At 37.2% G+C, this 23,119-nt stretch overlaps 1 protein-coding gene across 11 annotated transcripts in view; it reads right to left on the reverse strand.

The window, feature by feature from the left end:
- Positions 1-23,119, reverse strand: part of MINDY2 (MINDY lysine 48 deubiquitinase 2) — an 87,477-nt gene that overhangs the window by 39,929 nt on the left and 24,429 nt on the right. For 8 of the 11 annotated variants that reach the window (XR_014810433.1, XR_014810428.1, XR_014810445.1 and 5 more), the window contains exons 3-4: positions 12,317-12,381; positions 6,091-6,249 (exon numbers count right to left, since the gene is read on the reverse strand). Coding sequence is in view for 4 of the 11 variants with exons in the window: in XM_084968576.1 (XP_084824702.1) it covers positions 6,091-6,249; positions 12,317-12,381 (224 nt within the window). In the remaining 7 variants the exon portion in view is untranslated. Of the gene's footprint in view, positions 1-1,683; positions 4,195-4,503; positions 6,250-12,316; positions 12,382-23,119 lie in introns of those variants that run through there. The other 3 variants (XR_014810463.1, XR_014810452.1, XR_014810457.1) reach the window with 3 other exon arrangements.

The following is a 23,119-nucleotide window of genomic DNA, read 5'->3' on the forward strand; positions in this document are numbered from 1 at the left end:
GACATAGATTTAGTTGTTGTGTCCTTTAAGTTTCATTATGATTTTCTGATCCAAACAGTCTCTACTTTTTCCTACTGATTTCTAGCTTAATTACACTGTGGTCAGAGACTGTTCTATACTCCATACATTTTTTTTGTTTGTTTGTTTTGTTTTGTTTTAGGGCCACACCCGAGGCATATGGAAGTTCCCAGGCTAGGGGTCTAATTGGAGCTGTAGCTGCCAGTCTACGCCAAAGCCTCAGCAACGTGGGATCCAAGTCACGTGTGGAAACTACACCACAGCTCACAGCAACTTGGGATCCTTAACCCACTGAGTGAGGCCAGGGATCAAACCCATTTCCTCATGGATACTAGTCAGGTTCCTTACCATTGAGCCAGGATGGGAACTCCTCCATACATTTTAAATCCTTAGAATTTTGTTGAAACTTGCTTTATGGACCAGCATCAGGTCAATTTTTGTATATTTCATAAGTGCATAAAAAGAATGCATAGTCAGGTCCATAGAAAACAAGGAATGTCTGAGAAAATGGCATAGATAAGAGGAGACTAGGAAAATACAAAGATTAAGTGCAATGTGTTACCCTGAACTGGATTCTGGAACAACAACAAAAAACTAGTGGAAAAAACTGGAGAAATGTGAATGAAGACTGTAATATAGTTAATAGCAATCTACCAATATTAAATTTCCAAGTTTTGACACATGTACCATGGTCATGTAAGATTAGGGGAAACTAGGTGAAGACTGTATGGGAATTCTGAATAATATCTTTGCAATTTTTCTGATAAATCAAAACGTATTCAAAAACGAAAAGTTAAATAATTTGGAGTTCCCATCGTGGCACAGCAGAAATGAATCCAACTAGGAACCATGAGATTGTGGGTTCAACCCCCGGCCTCACTCAGTGGGTTAAGGATCCAGCGTTGCTGTGAGTGTGGTATAGGGTGCAGACGAGGCTCAGATCTGGCATTGCTGTGGCTCTGGCATAGGCTGGCAACTATAGCTCCAATTCACCCTCTAGCCTGGGAACCTCCATATGCTATGAGTGTGGCCCTAAAAAGCAAAAAAAAAAAAAAAATTTTAAAGACTATCAACTCACTGATTTTCTTTTCTGCTTCTATCAATTACAGAGAAAGTTATATTAAAAGCTTCCAGTATGAAAATATATTTCTTCTTACAATTCTGTTAAGTTTTGCTTTACATACTTTGAGGTTATGTTGTTATATGTATACAAATTTTGTTTTCCATTGTCAGAAACTGACCTTTATTCTTTGTGACTGTTCCCATAGCCTGAAAGAATGAACAGTCGATAATGGCATTTGCTTTCCAGGTGTCTTCAGGCACATAGAAATTTAAAATGATTATATCTTCTTGGCAAATTAAACACTATATCATTAGCAATGTTTTTTGACTTAGTCTGTTCTTTCTGATATTACTATAGATACATCAGCTTTTGATTAGCAATGCTATGGCATCTCTTCTCTCTTTGCAGTCTTTCTGTTTAACTTCAGACTGTTTTATATATATATAAAATCTGGCTTTAGAATCACCATCTTTAACTAGAGCATTTAGTCCACTGACATTTATTATAATTAGTCATATATTTGAATTTATTAAATCTACCATTCTCTCTTTTCTATCAGTTCAATATTCCTTGACTTCTCCTTCCTTCCTTCCTTCTCCTCCTTTTTTTTTTTTTTTTTTTTTTTTGTGCTTTTTAGGGCCTCACTGGTGGCATATAGAAATTCCCAGGCTAGGGGTCCAACTGGAGCTGCAGCTGCCAGCCTATACCACAGCCACAGCAACACTGTGGGATCCAAGCAGCATCTGCGACCTAATACCACAGCTCATGGCAACGCTGGATCCTTAACCTGTTGAGCGAGGCCGGGGTTTGAACCCACATCCTCAAGGATACTAATCAGGTTCATTACCACTGAGCCATGAAGGGAGCACCCTTTTCCTTCTTTTTGAATTAATTTTCCCCCTTCTACTAAATCTAGAAGTTATCCACTATTTTTTCTATTCACAGTTACTCTCAAAGAACATTATCCAATAGCTTATGCTATAATAATGGAAATATTCCAAATCTTTGTTGTCCAATGAGATATCTACTAGCCACATGCGGCTACTGAGAAACTGTAACAAAAGTGTCTAGCAAAACTTAGGAAATAAACTTTTCATTAAATTTAAAGAGCCACACTTGGCTGCCATATTGGACAGAAAAGTTACAGAAACTATCACATCTACTCCTACCATATCAAATTTAGAAGTTAATATTCTCTTCTTGAACAATTAATTCTAGGCCCTTAGAATACCTTACGCTTCTCCCAATTTCTGTTATTATTTTTGCATATGCTAATGTTCTTTCATTAAACCTCCAAAAATAATGTTATTATTTAATACAGTCAATCATTTATATTTATCATGTTATTTTCTTTCCATTTATTCTTCCATCTGGGATCAGTTTCTTTCTTTTCAAAATCCTTGTTTTGAATTTCCATTAATGATGGTCTACTGCCAGAAAACTATCTTAATTAATCTAAAAATTACTTTACATCTCTCTAGTCTTAAAATATAACTTTTCCAGCAATAGGAAATAGGTTAGCATTTGACTTTTTCAGTACATTGAATGTATAATTTCCAGTGTCCTCTGGCTTCTAATGTTGCTCCTAAAGAGTTAGTTATCAATTAATAATGAAGAAAATACCTTCTCAGTGGCTGGATTATGGTGCCTGACCACTGTCCAGAAAATGGCTGATCTTTACTTGCAAAATAATTATTGCAGTACACATAATCAGTATACAAAGAACTAGCCCAGTTCTGAGAGATATTCACAGAGAGTTATGGATTTCAAACTTTTGCCTTGTTCTTTTTTTTCTCTCAATAGCAGAATCCTTCTGTCACAAAACAAGTAAAATAGGTAAAAAGCACAGCTCTTAGGCCCTTCCAAAAGTTTGAAAACCACTTTATAGACCAGAAAAGTCTGATGAACAATCTCCGCCCTACATTAGAGTATATATTTTTCTTTAAGCATATATATTCAACTGTTTGCCAGGTAATATATAGCTACACATGCAGTCAGAGGGATGATCTGAGTCCAGTTTTTTTGTTTTGTTTTGTTTTTGTTTTTGCTATTTCTTTGGGCTGCTCCCGCAGCATATGGAGGTTCCCAGGCTAGGGGTCGATTTGGAGCTGTAGCCACTGACCTACGCCAGAGCCACAGCAATGCAGGATCCGAGCCTCATCTGCAGCCTACACCACAGCTCACGGCAATGCTGGATCCTTAACCCACTGAGCAAGTGCAGGGATCGAACCCGCAACCTCATGGTTCCTAGTCGGATTCGTTAACCACTGCGCCACGACGGGAACTCCCTGAGTCCAGTTTTTAAGAACTCAGGCTTAAGTTCCTTAGGCCATAAGCTCATTCTCCTGAAGAATCTAGGCTATCCAGCATTGCCATCTGTCAGGACCCAGCATGGGTTACTTTGCAGGTATAAAATGCTAGACACATTTAGATTTTTCTTTTTCTTTCTTTTTTTCCAGGCCGCACCTGCAGCATATGGAGGTTCCCAGGTTAGAGGTCCAATCCAAGCTGCAGCTGCTGGCCTACACCACAGCAACACCAGATCCAAGCCACATCTGCAACCTACACCACAGCTCACAGCAAGACTGGATCCTCTGGTTTTTTTTTTTTTTTGCTTTTTAGGGCCATACTTGTGGCATATGGAGGTTCCCAGGCTAGGAGTCTAATTGAAGCTACAGCTGCCAGCCTACACCAGAGCCACAGCAACACCAGATCAGAGGTGCGTCTGTGACCTACACTGCAGCTCACGGCAACGCCAGATCTTTAACCCCTTGAGCAAGGCCAGGGATTGAATCCGCAACCTCATGGTTCCTAGTCGGATTGTTTCTGCTGCGCCATGACAGGAACTCCCAAGGCCAGATCCTTTAACCCACTGAGTGTGGCCAGGGATCAGGCCCTAAAAAGACAAATAAATAAATAAAACAAAAGAGTATTTCATAGTGGGGAATCATCTAGTACACAAACTTGAGTTAGAAATGAGCTTGATATATCTGAAAAAATAGAAAGAGTATTGCTGGAGGGTAGTAAAAAGGTGGGAAAATTATATGAGGTGAAGTTGAACAGAAGGCAGAGTCTAGATCATGCAGTATACCATAAAAACTCTAATAAAAAATGTATGTGGAGTTCCCGTCGTGGCGCAGTGGTTAACGAATCCGACTAGGAACCATGAGGTTGCGGGTTTGGTCCCTGCCCTTGCTCAGTGGGTTAACGATCCGGCGTTGCCGTGAGCTGTGGTGTAGGTCGCAGACGCGGCTCGGATCCCGCGTTGCTGTGGCTCTGGCGTAGGCCGGTGGCTACAGCTCCGATTAGACCCCTAGCCTGGGAACCTCCATATGCCGCGGGAGCGGCCCAAGAAATAGCAACAACAACAACAAAAAAGACAAAAAGACAAAAAAAAAAAAAAAAAAAAAAAAAAAAAAAATGTATGTCTTATTTCAGTTACAGTTGAGGCTTTTAAGGAAAGGAGTAGGGTACCAGGATAAAGGGAAGGTTTATTTCACAAAGATCACTCTGCATGCCATGACATTTTGCTGGAGGGAAGAATAACCTTTTCAACAAATGGGACTGGAACAGGTAAATATCTACATTCAAAAGAATGAAGTTGGATCACTTCCCCAAACCATATACACAAATCAACTCAAAAGGGATCATACTCCTAAATGCAAGCACTAAAACTATAAAACTCTTAGAAGAAGATATAGAGGCAGATCTTTGTGACTTTGGGTTAGGCAAAGCCTACAAAAAAACAAAAATTGGACTTCATTAAAATTAAAAATTTTGTGCTTCAATGTGCACCAAGGGACATAAAATGATGTTTCTAGAAGCACTGCTGAAAAGGCAAAAAGGCCAGAAACAATCCAATTGTTTCTTCATGGGAGAAATGGATCAATAAATCATAGTTGCCAAGGAGAAGGAGGAGGGGGTAGGAGTGAGATGGATCAGGAGTTTGAGGTTAGCAGATGCAAACCAGTACATTTAGAATGGATAAGCGGAGTTGCCATCATGGCTCAGAGGAAACGAATCTGACTAGTATCCATGAGGACCCAGGTTCAATCCCTAGCCTTGCTCAGTAGGTTAAGGATCTGGTGTTGCAGTGAGCTGTGGTATAAGTCAAAGACGAGGCTAGGATATGTCATTTCTATGGCTGTAGTGCAGGCCAGCGGTTGCAACCCCAATTTGACCCCTAGCTTGGGAACCTCCATATGCTGTGGATGCAGCCCTTAAAAAAAAGAATGTATAAGCAACGAGGTCCTACTATATAGCACAGGGAGCTATAGCCAATCTCTTGGGATAGAATATGATGGAAGATAATATGTGAAAAAGAATATATATATATATATATATACACGTATATATATATATATATGACTGGGTCACTTGGCTGTACAGCAGAAATTGAACATCATAAATCAACTATAACAAAAAATTTTAAATTAAAATTTTTTTTGTGCTTCAAAGAACACTGTTAAGAAAATGAAACAGTAAGCCACAGAATGAGAGAAAATATATGCAAATCATAAATCTGTTGACATATACTTTATTCATTATAAATATATGAAGAACTCTTAGAACCCTATAACAAAAAGACTAATAGCCCAATTAAAAATGGGCAAAGGATCTGCAGATCTTTCTCCAAAGAAGATATACAAACAGCTAATAAGCGTATGAAAAGATGCTCACCATCACTGATCATTAGAGAAATGCAAACAAATACCCAATGAGATATGACTTCACATCTACTAGATTGGCTGTAATCAAAAAGACACAATGACAAGTGTTGGTGAGGATGTGGACTCTGCTGTAGATGTCCTCTAACTCCATGAAATTACACTCAAAGTCTTGCGCAGATTTAGCCATCTGGAGGACTGTGCTCTTAACCTCACAATTTGGCTAATTCCACGCAATGGCACAAAAATGTAATTATCAGAAAACCGAAACCTAGATTAACTTGCCAAATTAGTATTTTTTTCTACATTTGTGTTTATATAATTTAAACTTTTTCTACTTACCTGAGGGTCCACTAACCATCCATGGTACAAAGGAATATCAAGAAGATCAAATACTATGCATTCTGGTGTATATTCAAACACTCGAACACCAGTGAATTTTACATTTACATCCAAGCCGGTCTGTAGTTTGTGCAATACTGCCATAGCATCGCTCATATTCTGAAAATAGAAAGGAGAAGGGTAAAAATGAGAAAAATCAAACAACAAAAAAGAGATTTAAATGCGGACACATTTACTACCAATTTTCTATTTTATCCAATTTATTCATCCCTTAAATTTTTAAGTATCTACTATAGGCCAGGCACTAATCTGAGTTCTAAAGATATAATAGTGGAGAAGTTCCTGCTGTGGCATAGCAGGTTAAGAATCTGGCATTGTCTCTCTGGTGGCGTGAGTTTGATTCCCAGCCCAGCACAGTGATTGAAGAATCCAGCATTACTGCAGCTGTGGTGCAGGTCATAGCTATGGCTCAGATTTGATCCCTGGCCCAGGAACTTCCACATGCTGTGGGTGTGGCCAAAAAAAATACAGATATAGATAAAATAGTGGATGAAACAAAGTTCCCAATCTCATGGAACTAACGTCATATTGAGAGAGACAAACACATAAATTATTACAAGTATTAGTAAGAAAAATTGAATAGGATAAAAGAGGTACAGAGTGAGAGAGGTGAGGGACCTATTTTTAGACCAGGAAGCCCAAAGATAAAAGTTCCTAGTCAAAGAGGAAGGCCTCTCCCACTTCTAGGTATATACACCACAAAATTAAAAGCAGCATTTTGAAGAGATATGTGTACCTCCATATTCACTGCAGCATTATTTACAGCAACCAAGAGATGGAATCATCCCAAATGCCCATTAACAGATAAATGCTTAAAAGAAACATGGTATGTATATGCATATATACATACATACACATATACATACAATGGAATACACACACACACAGGGGACTATTATTCAGTCTTAAAAAGGAAATCCTACTACATGCTACAATGTGGATGAAACTTGAGGACACTATACTGAGTGAAATAAGTCCTTGCAAAAGGACAAATAGTGCATGATTCCACTTATATCTAGAACAGTCAAAAATCACAGAAAGTAGAATGGTGGTTGTCAGGGGCTGGAGGGAGGGAGATTGCTCAATGAGTACAAAAAATTTTAGTTTTACAAGATGAAAATGTTCTAGAGATTTGTTAGACAATAATGTGAATATAGCTAACACAACTGCACTATATACTTAAAAATGGCTAAGAGAGCAGTTTCCAGGTGGCACAGCAGGTTAAGAATATAGCATTGTCATAGCTGTGGCTTGGGTCCCTACTGTGGTACAGGTTTGCTTCTTGTACCTGGAAATTTTCTATGCCACGGGTACAGTCAAAAAAAAAAAAAAAAAAAGTTAAGAGAGTGAATTTTGTATTAAGTTTTTAAACCATAATTTTGAAAAAAGAAAGAAAAAGGAATGAGCCATCAAGCCATGAATAGACATGGAGAAATTTTAAATGTACATTACTAAGTAAAAGAAGCCAATCTGAAATGTACTGTATAATTCCAAATGACTCAGTGGGAAAAGGCAAAACAAAGGAGAGAGTAAAAAGATGAGTGGTTGTCAATGGTTGTGATGAGGGAAGGATATCCTGGCAGGTGGATTTTTAGAGCAGTGAAACTATTCTATATGATACTGTAGCCATGGATACATGTCATTACATATTTGTCAAAACCCACATAATGTATAAATGCCAAAAGTGAACCCTAATATAAACTACAGACTTGAGATGATAATTATTTATCAATGTAACTGGTGGCTGGATCACAAAGACTTCTTAGCCAATTTAAAGACTCATTTTATCTACATTAGTTTTCTTGAGAAAGACAGTCATTTAAGTCTGTAATGAAGACTATTTTAAAACATGTTTTTCTAAACATTTTAATATAGCACATATGGACATAATTATAGAGGATATATGTGATGCAACAAATAAAAACCAATATATAAAATTTAACAAAATTTTACTGAATCCCTACTGTTAATCAGACACTGTGTTACATACTAAAGATATAAAGTAGAAGTAGACTGTAGCCTCCCGGAGGGCTAATAGTAGAAAGGGTGAACATGAAATAAACCCTTTTATATTAGAATTAAGGACTCTCTCTGAAATCTGAAAAAGATGAATTTAGGTCATAAAAACAAAGTTCCATTTTTTTCAATTAATAAAATTCCATTCTAAGAGACTGTACAGACTAAAAACAAATTATTCAAATGGTTTACATTTAATGAATGAAGAATTTATAAAAGGATAACACCGTTATTTACATAGTTTTTGGTTTTGTCAGTTTCACTTCTTTTTAATAACCGTATTCCCCTAAAACAATATATTTTCTTAGTCTTGAGAAAAATTTTTAACCCTTGAAAACATCTCATAGTTTTTCCTTCAGTGTTTTAAAACTCTTCTTAAAGCCATATCAGTGATGAAAGTGAGAAAACAGTGATAATAATGAGCCATTGTAGAACTATAGTTTTACTATCCCCATTTTTTTTTTTCTGTTATATTTCTTAAATTCTTAGTTGCCAATCACCCAATTTCCTTTAAGGGTAAGTATAATTTCTAATAGCTTCTGGACTCATGCTTATACCTTTACACATCTTCTACATTTTTTTTTTTTTTGAGATTTTTGTTGTTGTTGTTGTTGCTATTTCTTGAGCCGCTCCCGTGGCATATGGAGGTTCCCAGGCTAGGGGTCCAATCGGAGCTGTAGCCACCGGCCTACGCCAGAGCCACAGCAACGTGGGATCCGAGCCGAGTCTGCAACCTACACCACAGCTCACCGCAACGCCCGATCGTTAACCCACTGAGCAAGGGCAGGGACCGAACCCGCAACCTCATGGTTCCTAGTCGGATTCGTTAACCACTGCGCCACGACGGGAACTCCAATCTTCTACATTTTTTATAGATTGTATAATATTAAAAATAACTAAATCGATACCATTGAATAATCCCCATAAAGATTAGTAAAACTGATAAAAATAAATTTATAAACAAAGAGTTAAAAAGCATTTGGCCATCTTGATTCTAAATCTAAATTATGATAGTATTATAAAATATAAATCCTAGGGATGGATACTTACATACCAAGGATTACTACTCCTTTAAGCCAACAGTTCAACTGTTCCTTAGTTCAACTTTTTTCTTAAAGTTACCTCTAATGTGGTGAAATTTTAAATTTAAAGTGTATTTAAAAAAATATTTTCAGTCATATAAAAACCTATCATAAACACACAGCGTTTTGTCATCATGAAGCAAAACTGGAAAAAATATGCTCTTTGTTTACATTACAACTTCTGATAAAGGGTTTTTTCTTTTCTTTCTTTTTTTTTTTTAGTCTTTTTGCCATTTTCTTGGGCCGCTCTCGCGGCATATGGAGGTTCCCAGGCTAGGGGTCAATCGGAGCTGTAGCCACTGGCCTACGCCAGAGCCACAGCAACGCGGGATCCGAGCCGCGTCTGCAACCTACACCATAGCTCACGGCAACACCGGATCGTTAACCCACTGAGCAAGGGCAGGGACAGAACCCGCAACCTCATGGTTCCTAGTCGGATTCGTTAACCACTGCGCCACGACGGGAACTCCTGGTAAAGGGGTTTTAATTAGGCAGACTGTAGCTCTGCATGGTCTTTCTAAAATTTAGGCTTAAAAAACAAAATTTAGGCTTAAACATCTCTGCTCCCATAAAATTATACAAAAAAGAACACCGTTACATCACACCCATGAAACATTAAACACCAGCTTAAACTCAGCCATATCAGCTTGGTAAATATTATTTTGAAAACTAATGGTAATGCAATCACAATACCTTATAAATAAATTAAAGCTTTTTTTTTCTTTTCACTTTTTAGGGCTACTAGGGGTTGAATCTGAGTTGCAGTTGCCAGCCTGTACCACAGCCATCAACAGCAACACTGGATCCCAGCTGTGTCTGTGACCTACACCACAGCTCACCATAATGCCAGATCTTCAACCCAAGTGAGTGGTGCCAAGGATTGAACCTGCATCCTCATGGATACTAGTCAGATTCTTAATCCACTGAGCCACAATGGGAACTCCTTAGAGCTTATTTTTTCTATCTATCTATCTATCTATCTATCTATCTACCTATCTATCTATCTATCTATCTATCTACCTATCTATCTATCTATCTTTTTAGGGCCATACCCTGGGGCATATGAAGGTTCACAGACTAGGGATCTAATCGGAGCTGTAGCCACTGGCTTACGCCACAGCCACAGCAACGTCAGATCCAAGCCAGATTCAAGCCACGTCTACGACCCTATACCACAGTTCACCACAATGCCAGATCCTTAACCCAATGAGCAGGGCCAGTGATCGAACCTGTGTCCTCATGGATGCTAGTCAGATTTGTTTTCACTGAGCTTACGGGAACTCCCTCCTGAGAGTTTTTTTTGTTTGTTTGTTTGTTTTTGTTTTTGTCTTTTTGCTATTTCTTGGGCTGCTCCCGCAGCTTATGGAGGTTCCCAGGCTGGGGGTTGAATCGGAGCTGTAGCCGCCAGCCTATGCCAGAGCCACAGCAACGCGGGATCCGAGCCGCGTCTGCAACCTACACCACAGCTCACGGCAACGCCGGATCCTTAACCCACTGAGGAAGGGCAGGGACCGAACCCGCAACCTCATGGTTCCTAGTCGGATTCGTTAACCACTGCGCCATGACAGGAACTCTCAGAGTTTGTTTTAAAACCAGGGCACTTTCTATCTGATATGCTTATAAGAAATGTAAGTGGTTATTAGATAGTGTTTTTCCAACAGTGAAACAAAACTTTACTTCTAATCATTTTCCAAGAGTCTAGATCACCTTAATGGAAGCATATCCTGAAACTGCAAGATCGACTTGAAACAAAATACTGCTAATTTGCAAACACTCATCAATCAAGATTTTCTCAGAACTGTGAAACAGAAGTAAAAAGAATTTTGAGGTTGTTATGAAACAGCAACTATCATACATTATTCCTAATTTCAAGTTTTTGTATTAAAATACCCTTACTGATTCCAATAAGAAATTATACAAATTTAACAAATAAATGATATAAATTTTATCTTACTACTTGATACTTATAAAATATTTTCTGATTTTTATATATTGAATGTTAGCCTAAGATTTCACTTGAAAAGAAGTTTTTATCATGCAAAGTATTTGGAAATCCTTGCTTTAAGCTATACATTCCAATAGAATTTAAATGACTTAGCATACCTATGTGGCTTTAGCTATAAATTCTATACTTTACACAGTGATGCAATGCAACATTATTGGCTTTTCAATTTTATCAGGACTAGATTATCTCAACATTCAAATTCAAGAAGTTTTGCAATAGTGAAATGAGTTTTCTTTTTTCCATTTGGATACTAGTGAAAGTATGTAGAAAGCAGTACTTTGAAAGTAAACATAAATCTTCCAATGATATCTGTTTCTTCCCTGGCTGATACTTCCTTCTACTCTAAGAACCTGATTTCTTCTTGTCTTCCATTGACAAAGAAAGAATACTGAAGAAAATGAACTCTGCTTGCTTTCTTACAGCTCCAATAATTGTGAGCCCAGTGTCCCTTTCTATACCATAGAATAGTATCTTGGAATTATATGTTAAGACATGAAGATACATTGAAACTATGAAACATTAGATTGTGTCCTAATGACACACCCCCAGATATCACTTGCTGAACTGTTTCCTAAAAATAACTTAATATAAAATATAAATAAATGAGGAGATATGAATCAAGGTTAAATTCACTTGAAAGTAAAAAAAAAAAAAAAAATTGGGTGTGTGGGGCACCCTTAGCATAAGGAAGTTTCAGGCCAAGGATTAAACCTGAGCCACAGCAGTGACCTGGGCTGCTGCAGTGACAATGGTGTATCCTTGACCTGCTGTACCACAAGGGAACTCCTGAAAGTCAATTTTTTTCAGGGAAAATATTAGGTTATCATTCTATATAGGTATGTAGAATGATAGCCATGTTTCATTCTATACAGCATACAGGTTCATATAAAAGAGTATGCCCTGTGGGTCAAATATGGCTGTGAGCAAAGAATGACTTTTACATTTTTAAAAGGGAATAAAAAAAGAAAGTGAAAAATAGGCCTGAAGAGCCACTGATAGAGACCAATGAATATCCATAAGTTAAAATTACCTATTTTAATATAACAAAAATTTTGTCTATTACCTGCTCATAGTTTAAACGTTGAATTTCTGAAATTTCTTTTGGCTTTGTATCAAGCATGTAATCGCCTGTAAAAAGAAATTGTAAAGTTGCCTTTTTAAAATATTACTTTTTTCTAATTACAAAGGTAACATTTTAATTATAAATTCTATCAATAGGTGACCGAAAAAAATGATCCCCCAATTCTATTCAGAGAAAAATTGATGTTAATTATTAGATACAGTCTTACATATTTTTTTCAGTGTATATCTTAAAATGCTTTTGAACTTTTCTTCTTCTTTACAATATATTTGAGCATCTTTTCATGTCACTACAATAAAGCTCTAAAAGGTTTGACCAAGTTTCATTGCTATCAACGATATAATTAGGTTTTACCCCAATACCTGTGCAAGAATGGGAATCATTAATTAGTCTTCTAAATGTTTGCCATTTTTAGAAGTAAACAAAATTTTTTTTAATTAAAAAAATTGACATCTTAGTGGTTACCAGTGGGGAGAGGGAATGGGGAGGGGCAAGAAATGGGTATAAACTTAAAAGATACAAACTATAAAATAGATAAGCAACAAGAATATATTGTATAGCCATTATCTTATCTTTTTTTTTTAATGGCTGCACACATGGCATCTGGAAGTTCCCGGGGGAGGGACTGAATCTGAGCTACAGCTGTGACTTACTGCAGCTGTGGCAAAGCTGGGTCCTTTAACTTCCTGTACCAGGCCAAGGATTGAACAAATACCTCTGCCGTAACTCAAGTTGTTGCCGTCAGATTCTTAACCCACTGTGCCACAGTGGGAACTCCTATAATACTTTTTAAAGAAGTACATAAAAATACTGAATCACTCTGCTATAAATATGAAACAAATATAATACTGGGAAACAACTATACTTCCAAAAAACTGCTATCTTTTTATATATGTATTTTTATCTGGCAATACCTTTTTAATACATATGTGACATTTAGTATATGTGGCACCTTTTAAATATATGTGACATCATTTTAATATACATAGTACTAAATGGATAAAGAAAATGTGTACATCTATACAACGGAATAAAAAAGAATGAAATGTGAGTTGTCGCCATGGTGCAGCGGAAACAAAAACAAATCCAACTAGGAACCATGAGGTTGCAGGTTTGATCCCTGGCCTCACTCAGTGGGCTAAAGATCTGGTGTTGCCCTGAGCTGCAGTATAGGTCGCAGATGCGGCTCAGATCTGGCATTGCTATGGCTCTGGCATAGGGCAGCAGCTAAAGCTCCAATTAGACTGCTAGCCTGGGAACCTCCATATGCCTCAGGTGAAGTCCTAAAAAAGACAAAAAGTCAAAAAAAAAAAAAAAAAAGATTGAAATGATGCCATTTGCAGCAACATGAATGAACCTAGACATTATCAAACTGAGTGAACTCAGAGAAAGATAAATACCATATCACTTATATGTGGAATCTAATAAAAATAACACAAAAGAGCTTATTTATAAAACAAAAGCAGACTCACAGATTTGGAAATCAAATTTATGGTTACCAAAGGAGAAACCATGAGGGAGAGGATAAATTTGGAGGATGGAATTAACATATACACATTACTGTATATAAAATAGGTAACTAAAAAAGACCTACTGCATGGCACAGGGAAAATTTACTCAATATTCTATAATAACCTATATGGGAAAAAAGAATGGATATATGTGTACATATGACTGATTCACTTTGTTGTACACTTGAAACTAATACAAAATTGTAAGTCAACTATACTCCAATAAAATAAAAAATTATATATCTATACATAGTACCTTTTTATCTGTTTTACCTCTTTAATTATGTACTAACTATATATACTTTAATTGCTTGCCTATACAAGCATCATTTTTTTCTTATTGAACTGAGAAATGCTCTTTTCAATCAGAGGAATTGGAACATTTCTTATATGTGTGGTGAATATTTTTTTTCCCCTATTGGCTTCTGACTTTATGATGCTACTTTTTTGCCTCTTTTTCACCAAACAGAAATATTTTATTTTTTTATTTTTTATTTTTTTGTCTTTTTGCCTTTTCTAGGGCCGCTCCCGTGGCATATGGAGGTTCCCAGGCTAGAGGTCGAATCGGAGCTGCAGCCGCTGGCCTACACCAGAGCCACAGCAACGCCGGATCCAAGCCGAGTCTGCAACCTACACCACAGCTCACGGCAACGTCAGATCCTTTAACCCACTGAGCAAGGGCAGGGACCGAACCCGCAACCTCATGGTTCCTAGTCGGATTCGTTAACCACTGCACCACGACGGGAACTCCCATATTTAATTTTAATATAGTCCAATTCTTCTATTAGAGCTTCTGGGTTGTGTGTTATATTTTAAAAGATTTCTACCTCTTCAGGGTATACAAATATTCACATATACATGTGTAATTTTATGTCTGTCCTTTTTTAATGTTTAAATCTTTAATTTATCGGGAATTTATTTTAGTATAAACAGTGATATATGGAACCAACTTCTCATGCAGCCTCCCATATCACTAGTTGATAAAATTGTTTTTAATATAACTTTTATTTATTCAAAAAAAATCTAAAGGCTATATCAAATATTCTTTTAATCTTTCCAACTCTGATAATAAAAGAATTCTTATGAACATCAATGTATTATTATTTGTGCTTTTAATTAGAACTTTAAGATAGCAAAATCTAACTAATAACAATTTTATTCCACTTTCAGAGTATAGGAACTCTAAAAGCACTAATTAATTCACAGAAATACATTAGCAAGGGAATTTAACAAATATTTTTGAATCCTTACTATACACGGCATATTGCATAGTTATAGATTGAGGCTTTAATATGGCATTTAAATAAAAACAATGCTTTGAGTAAATTTTACACATTACTTATTCAAATAATTGAGAACATATTTGCTATACTTGTATCCTATGTTTCATTTAAGTTCTGTAGTAATCCTGATAAAAGATTGTAGTATATTCTTTCCTAACAACTTTAGTAGGATCAGGATGCAGAATATTATATAATTCAATACTAAATAAACCACAGATGTGTGCTATCACAGATTAAAGTTTAGGTGCTAAAAGCAGAATAATTCATTATTGGGAAAGACTCAGACAAGCAACTACTGAGGACAGAAAAGATCTTTGGGCAAGAGAAGAATAACCTGGCTAAGGAAGGCAGCTTCTCAGAAGGACCTCAATGATCCCTATTTCCTAGTATTCATACCTTTGTATAATCCTCTTCATTTCAGTGTGGATTAGACTCACTTTTAGTGAATAAAATATGACAGAATTAATGAGTTGTCACTTCCGAAATTAGAATACAAAATATTGTGCCTTTATGGTGCTCTCTCACTTGCTCACTCTGAGATATGTTCTGAGCTACCTTATAAAGAAGCCCATGGCAAAGAACTAAAGGAGGCTTCTTGCCATAGTCAATGAAGAACTAAGGACCTCAGTCCAACAACGTGAGAGGAGCTGAATCCTGCCAACAACCATGTAAGTAAGCTTGGAAGCAGATCCTCCTGAATTGGACTGGAGACAAGACTGCAGTCCCAGCTGACAAACTGACTGCCATCTCATGACAGACCTTATGACAGAGTCATTCAGCCACACCAATATTCCTGACTTATAGATACTGGAGATAATAAATGCTCATTGTTTTAAGTAACTAAATATTGGGGTGATATGCAGCACTAGATACCTATATTTTTAGAAAAGTTTGTAAGTAGAGAATTAAACTTTTAAAAAGACTAATTTTGAGTTTTCAAGGGGGCATCTCTCAGTTTTTAGATATCTAAAATCATCTCTTAAGAATGCTGTTTTGGGAGTTCCTGCTGTGGTATAGTACATTAAGAACCCAGCTGCAGCAGTTTGAGTCACTGTGGAGGTGCAGGTTTGATCTGGGCCCACTGCAGTGAGTTAAAGGATTCAGCATAGGTTGCAGCTATGGCTACGATTCAGTCCTTGGCCCAGGAACTTCCATATGCTATGAATGTGGCTATAAAATTAAAAAAAAAAAGAATGCTGTTTTGTCTAGCTTATCTAACCTTCCTATTAAAAGTGATCAACAATAGTACTTTAATCAAAAAGTATTTATTAAGCATCTAGTCCATGTTAGTAATAGGTTAAAATAAATATAATCCATTTGAAGGTGACTGTTTCTCTTAAAAATTAGTAATAAGGTAAAAATAGTATAAAATGTAATAAGTGCCTTATGTACAAATGATTTTTTTAAACTGAAGTATAATTGATTTACAATGTTGTGCCAATTTCTGTTGTACAGCAAAGCGACTCAGGCATTCACATATATACATTCTTTTTGTCATATTATTTTCCATCATGTTCGATCCCAAGAGACTGAATGTAGAATCCTGTGCTATACAGTAGGGTCTCATTTGAAAAGAGGTATTGATAAAGCCTGTAGCACTTAGAAATATCCTTTGGAGGGGATAAAGTGGATTCAAAAAAATGGACAGAACTTGCCAAGGCAGTGAGGGAAAAGGCATTCTCCGAGGGAGAAAGAATGATGGAAAAAGCACATGTAAGAAACATCATATCACATGGACAGTTTTGGTTTTTTGTTTTTGTTTTTTTTGTCTTTTTGCCATTGGGGCCGCTTCTGCGGCATATGGAGGTTCCCAGGCTAGGGGTCTAATTGGAGCTGTAGCCACCGGCCTACGCCAGAGCCACAGCAACGCAGGACCCGAGCCGCGTCTGCGCCCCACACCACAGCTCACGGCAACGCCGGATCGTTAACCCACTGAGCAAGGGCAGGGATCGAACCTGCAACCTCATGGTTCCTAGTTGGATTCGTTAACCACTGCGCCACGACAGGAACTCCCCATATGAACAGTTTATAAGGAGTTTCATACATGAGATTCATGTTGCAGAGTGGTGGAAAATATGGCTAGATTGGTAAACTTAATCAGATTATAGAAAATCATAAATAATACACTGATAAGTTTGGCTGCTTGTAAAAGCTCATAAGAGACCCTTATGTTTTTAAGTAGGCAAGTGAAGGATGGAATCGGTGCTTTAAGAAGAAAACACTGGTATATAGGTTAATTTGGAAAGGAGAGGAAACAAAAGAGCTTGCAATATATCATGTTCTGAAGTACCAGTATAGAGAAAGAGAAAACTTCAAAGAAAGAATCCATAAGACTATGCTACTAATGGGATATTTCAGACAAACAGGAATCAAGAAACAGAAACCTGACAGCTACATTAGGCCAAAAACAGAAGAGAAGGTTTGGCAGTAGGTAACTTATCCCAAGTCAGCACTTGGAAAAGAAGAAATATAGTCCACTGTTGGCAAAATTAAAATGATCCAACATTGACCTGCTTTTATAATATTTGTGTTCAAAAGATAAAATAAATTACCTTTTAAAAAGTCAGACAGCACAACCATCCCAACAACTATTTTTCTTACTATGGTATTACTAGTTTCACCATCATACAAACTATTTTGGGTGGTTAAAATCACAATGTACATTCTAGTTTGTATTGTGTTTTTCTACATTATTTTCTTACCCATTTTCTGCCTTCCACATACACTTCTTCCCCACCTTGTTTTACTAGACTTGTTAGCACTTCCTAAGTATCCTAGCTTGTCATAGTCTTTTCTCGAGGCCAAACAAGCCATGTCCACACTTGGCCTTGCTCTAATCCTCTAGTAAACAGAAATTCTCAAATTAAAATTCACTCCTCCTCCTCCTCTAACCTTTGCCAACAAAATTCCAATTCTCTGTGGTTCCTCGGCTTGGTGCTAAGAAAGCTATTAATTGTTTCTTTTACAATCTTTCTACTAGCATTTGTTTATTAATGCAAAAATATCTCTGTTTCCTCCAAAGAACTGGAGTAATCTAGAGAAGAAAATCCAAATAACTTAGAAAATGAAACAATTTGTTCTGGCAGGACTGGCTTTGAATAAAGTTTCCTTTTGGTCAGGTAGAGTTTTCAGAATCTCTCTTCTCACATTATTCTTGCTCACTTCTCCCCACCTCCCATTAGGATCATATTACTAGTGTAGTCCCTAGTAGCTGAGTCCTCTCACCCAGGACTTTCAAGCCTCTTTAGCCACCCCAGATCTAGATCTACGTATTTCTTCATTGATTTTCTTTTCCTATAATTTAAAAAATTCTTGACAGCAAAAGAAACCATTAACAAAACGAAAAGACAACCCGAAGAATTGGAAAAAATCTTTACTAAGTGAATGACAAGGATTAATCCACAAAATATACAATATAAATGTTGGACAGGGTGTAGGGAAGAGGGAACCCCTCTACACTGTGGTGGGAAAGTAAAGTGGTACAACCACTATGGGGGACAGTAAGGAGTGTCCTTTAAAAACTAAATATAGAACTACCATATGATCCAGCGATCCCACTCCTGGCTATCTATCCGGAGAAAACCACAATTCAAAAAGATGCATGCACCCCAATGTTCACTGCAGCACTATTTACAATAGCCAAAACAAAGAAGCAACCAAAATGTTCATCAACAAAGGATTGAATAAAAAAGATGTAGACATACAATGGAATGTTACTCAGCCATAAAAACCATGAAATAATGCCATTTGCAGCAACATGGATGGACCTAGAAATTATCATACTAGGTCAGACAGAGAAAGACAAGTATCATATATCATCAACTCACGGTGGAATCTAATAGAAATGATACAATAGAACTTAAACAGAAATAGTCTGAAAGATTTTGAAACAAAACTTATGTTCACAAAAGGGGAAACATGGAGTGGTGGAGGCATAAATTAGGGGCTTGGGAATGATATATATTCACTACTATATATAGAATAGATGGGTAATGGGGGAAAACTACTGTATAGTATAGGGAAATTTACTCAGTACTGTGTCGTAAACTATATGGGAAAAGAACCTCAAAAAGAATGGATATATGATATATGTATAACTGATTCACTTTGCTGTACACCTGAAATTAACACAACTTTGTAAATCAACTATATTCCAATAAAATTTAAAAAACAAACAGGAGAACCCATTGTGGCTCAGTGATAATGAACCCAACTAGTATCCATGAGGATGTAGTTCGATTCCTGGCCCTGCTCAGTGGGTTAAGGATCCAGCATTGCCATGAGCTGTGGTATAGATCGCAGATGTGAACAGATTTGGTGTTGCTATGGCTGTGGGGTAGGCCAGTAGCTGCAGCTCCCATTTGACTCCTAGCCTGGGAACTTCCATATACTGTGGGTGCAGACCTAAAGAAAAAAAATTAAAAACAAACAAACTCTTCATCCTATGTCCTGCTTCCTCAGGCTTTGCTAGCTAACAGTTAGATAAATTTAATATACTAAGATGCACTATTTATTTTCTTTCCAAGAAAAAGACCACATTAACATTTTCATAGTACATTCATACAGCCACACTGTATTATTGATACCACCAAATAACTTGTCCACAGTACCTAATCAGTAAATATTTGCTGGGTAAGAAAAAGACAAATAGTAGGAATTTAAAATACTGTATCAAAAACACTTTTGAGGGAGTTCCCATTGTGGCTCAGCAGTAATGAACCCAACCAGTATCCATGAGGATGTGGGTTTGATCCATAGCCCAGCTCAATGCGTTAAGGATCCGGCATTGCTGAGAGTTGTGGTGTAGGTCACAGAAGTGGCTTGGAGCTGGTGTTGGTGTTGCTGTTGCTGTGGCTGTGGCATAGGCCAGCAGCTGCAGCTCCTATTTGACCACTGGCCTGAGAACTTCCATATGCTGCAGGTGTGGCCCTAAAAAAAAAAAAAAACACTTTTGAGTAGTGGGGCGGGAGAAGATACATACTTTTGATAAGACTAGCCTTTCAGCATTTTAAAAGTCATATAAAAAGGTGCCTAGGAGTTCCTGTCATGGCTCAGTGGTTAACGAATTCAACTAGGAACCATGAGGTTGCAGGTTCGATCCCTGGCCTTGTTCAGTGGGTTAAGGATCCAGCATTGCCACGAGCTGTGGTGTAGCTCACAGACAAGCGGCTCGGATCCTATGTTGCTGTGGCTCTGGTGTAGGCCGGCAGCTACAGCTCCAGTTAGACCCCTAGCCTCGGAATCTCCATATGCGTGGGTGCAGCAATAGCAAAGACAAAAAAAAAAAAAAAAAAAAAAGACAAAAAAGACCAAAAAATGTGCCCAGATGGAGACAGAACATTATTTAAACTTTCTGAACTTTGGTTACCTCATTTGAAAATGAAGAGGTATTATAATTTATGACGATTTTATTTCCACTCCAATCTTTCTTTTTTCTACTATTAGTACCTCCATTCATATGCCCTCTGCCTCTGCTCATGGGTCTCTGCCACAACAATTGTATTCTTTAGCTATGGGAACTAATAGCATTTTGTCTCAGCAGGTAGAGTAGACAAAGGCAAGTAGAGTGATGGTAATAACTAGCAAAGAGAAAGTAAGGTAAATGGCATTAGCCTATGACAGCATAGAAAACAGAACTGGAATGAAATTAGAAGTTGTAAAGTGGCAGCACAGTTTAGGTTAGCCTGTTCAACAGAAATACAATGCAAGCCACAAATGCAAGGTTGTATGCCACTTTAAATTTTTAGTAGCTACGTTTTAAAAAGTAAAAAGAGATAGGTTAAATTAATTTTAATATTTTATATAGCCCAGTATATTAAACATATTATCACTTCAACACATAACCATCATCCAAAATTACTGATACTTTATACTTTTTTTCTTTGAAATCCACTGTATATTTTACACTTTCAAAACATCTCAGTTCACTCTAGCAATATTTCAAGTGCTCACTAGCCATATATTGGTCAGTAAAGGTTTAGATGATTATGGTCATGTTATGAAAACAAAGAAAGCACAGCAGACAGTGGTTGGATATGGAAGAGACTGACAGGAAACTGGGCTCAAAAATATGTTTTCTATATATATTAGGCATTCAAAAATCTATTGATATTTGACTACATCTGAACTATGTTTACTATTTCCTATATGTCTCAACCAGATCCTCCTAAAAACTATATTTATTTAACATGTTATTACTCCACTTAAATTAAAATACATGAAGCAGCCTACTATAGTAAACCCATGCTCCTATGCCTGGCTCCCAGCACTTTTTAGTTTAGCCACAACCTACTCAACTAATTCAATCTCTGTTCCTATAACTTTACAACACGTAGAATTATCAATTATAGTCAATTCATACTCATATATTGTTCTTCCAAATATGCCTTACCTATTTTCACCTCTAGCTTGAGCTTAAAATAGTTTCCACATAGCCCCATAATATTCTTTTTTCTTTCTTTACAAGGGTGTAGAATCCAACTGTACAAGTCACATGTTCTCCATTAAGCCTTTTCCTACTCCTCACCTACTTCTCATGCCCACCTACAGTCAAATTTCTTAAAAGTATCTAGACTTGAGTCTCTATGTACTCATCTTTTAGAGGCCCTTCAATTCACTACTCCATTTCCATCCCATTACTGTACTGACACTGTTTTTGTGAAGGCCACAATAACTTCCATGTTGCCTGTGATTCTTCTTCTTTCTTCTAACATTCTTCTTCTATTGGCTTCTATCACCCTCTTCCGGTTCTACTTCTTTCTTAATGGCTATGTGTTCGTTCCTTTATTTCTCTGTCCTCTAACCAATGTATTTCAGTAGGGCTAATGTGGGCAAAGAGGGCAAAAATGTCTTAGATATTATAGTGGTCTGTGCCCTTCAAAGGGCCACAGTACCTGAAGAGACAGAGTAAATCTGGTATTAAAGTTTCCTGGAGTGAGTGATTAGGACAAAGATGTGTATAAAGGCAATACTGAAAAAAAAAACAGTTGAGGAAACATTGCTCTACTCAATCTGTGCACACTGGGAAACTTCAGGAGACAATCCCAGACCCACCTCTCTTCTCGCTTTATACTTTCCTCTCTTAATGATCTCATCAATCTCCAAAGATCTAAATACTATTTTTATACTAACGACTCAAATTCTTATCCTGAATTTCATTGTTCTCTGGAAATCATGGTCTCTCAACAACAAAATTTTATAAATATTTTCTTAATGTTTCCTTCACCTTTTTGCCTAAACGAAATTTGGCTCTGCCTTGATGACACTGCAGCCCTCCCTCTTAAGTAACAGCTATTTTCTCTCTGATTCTTTTTTACCAGTGAGCCTGGAGGTGCAACAGATATCTACTTGCTCTATGGTCATTCTTTCTCCTTCTTCTCCCCGAAACTCCTCAGTTTTAAAAACCCATGTCATACTACCCATCATCCACCAACTTGGTTATAGTTCTTTACCAACTTTCAGGTCAATCCTCCTCATTCCTAGCTCACTGTTTCTCTCTGTCACAAATCCTGCCATAGTTTTTGCTAATTTCAGTGCTCACAGACATGACCATTTAATACCCTGTCCGTTCTGTTCCTTGACCTCTTCTCCAACAAAAATTTTATACTCCATCATATCACAGAAACTCATTCCCTATGATCATACAATTTTGTTATTACCAGGCTTTAAAAATTCTTCAGCTCTATCAGGGCCTAAAATCCATTAATCCCATCGCATTTTCCTTGAACATATGCATATCCATTTCCTCATCTTGCAACTTAAATTCTATGGCTCATGATTATAATCACTCTCTACACATACCTTCCATTCCCTAGACTGTTTCTTCAACATATTCACTTGGCAAAACCCCAGCTGTGGTTAAATCCTGCTCCTCTACTATTCAGGCCCATACTCATGCAGCTGAAGGTGACTGGAGAAATCATACGCCAATGCTGGCTGCTCTCAGTAACCTCAGAGGTAATGCCCAGGAATCATGCTGCATTTCCCCCTTT

The sequence above is a fragment of the Sus scrofa genome, chromosome 1, assembly GCF_054392235.1.
Source record: "Sus scrofa isolate SSC_HxYL_T2T_F1_AM1 chromosome 1, Sscrofa_HxYL_maternal_Yorkshire_Landrace_v2.0, whole genome shotgun sequence".
NCBI classification, from domain to species: Eukaryota; Metazoa; Chordata; class Mammalia; order Artiodactyla; family Suidae; genus Sus; species Sus scrofa.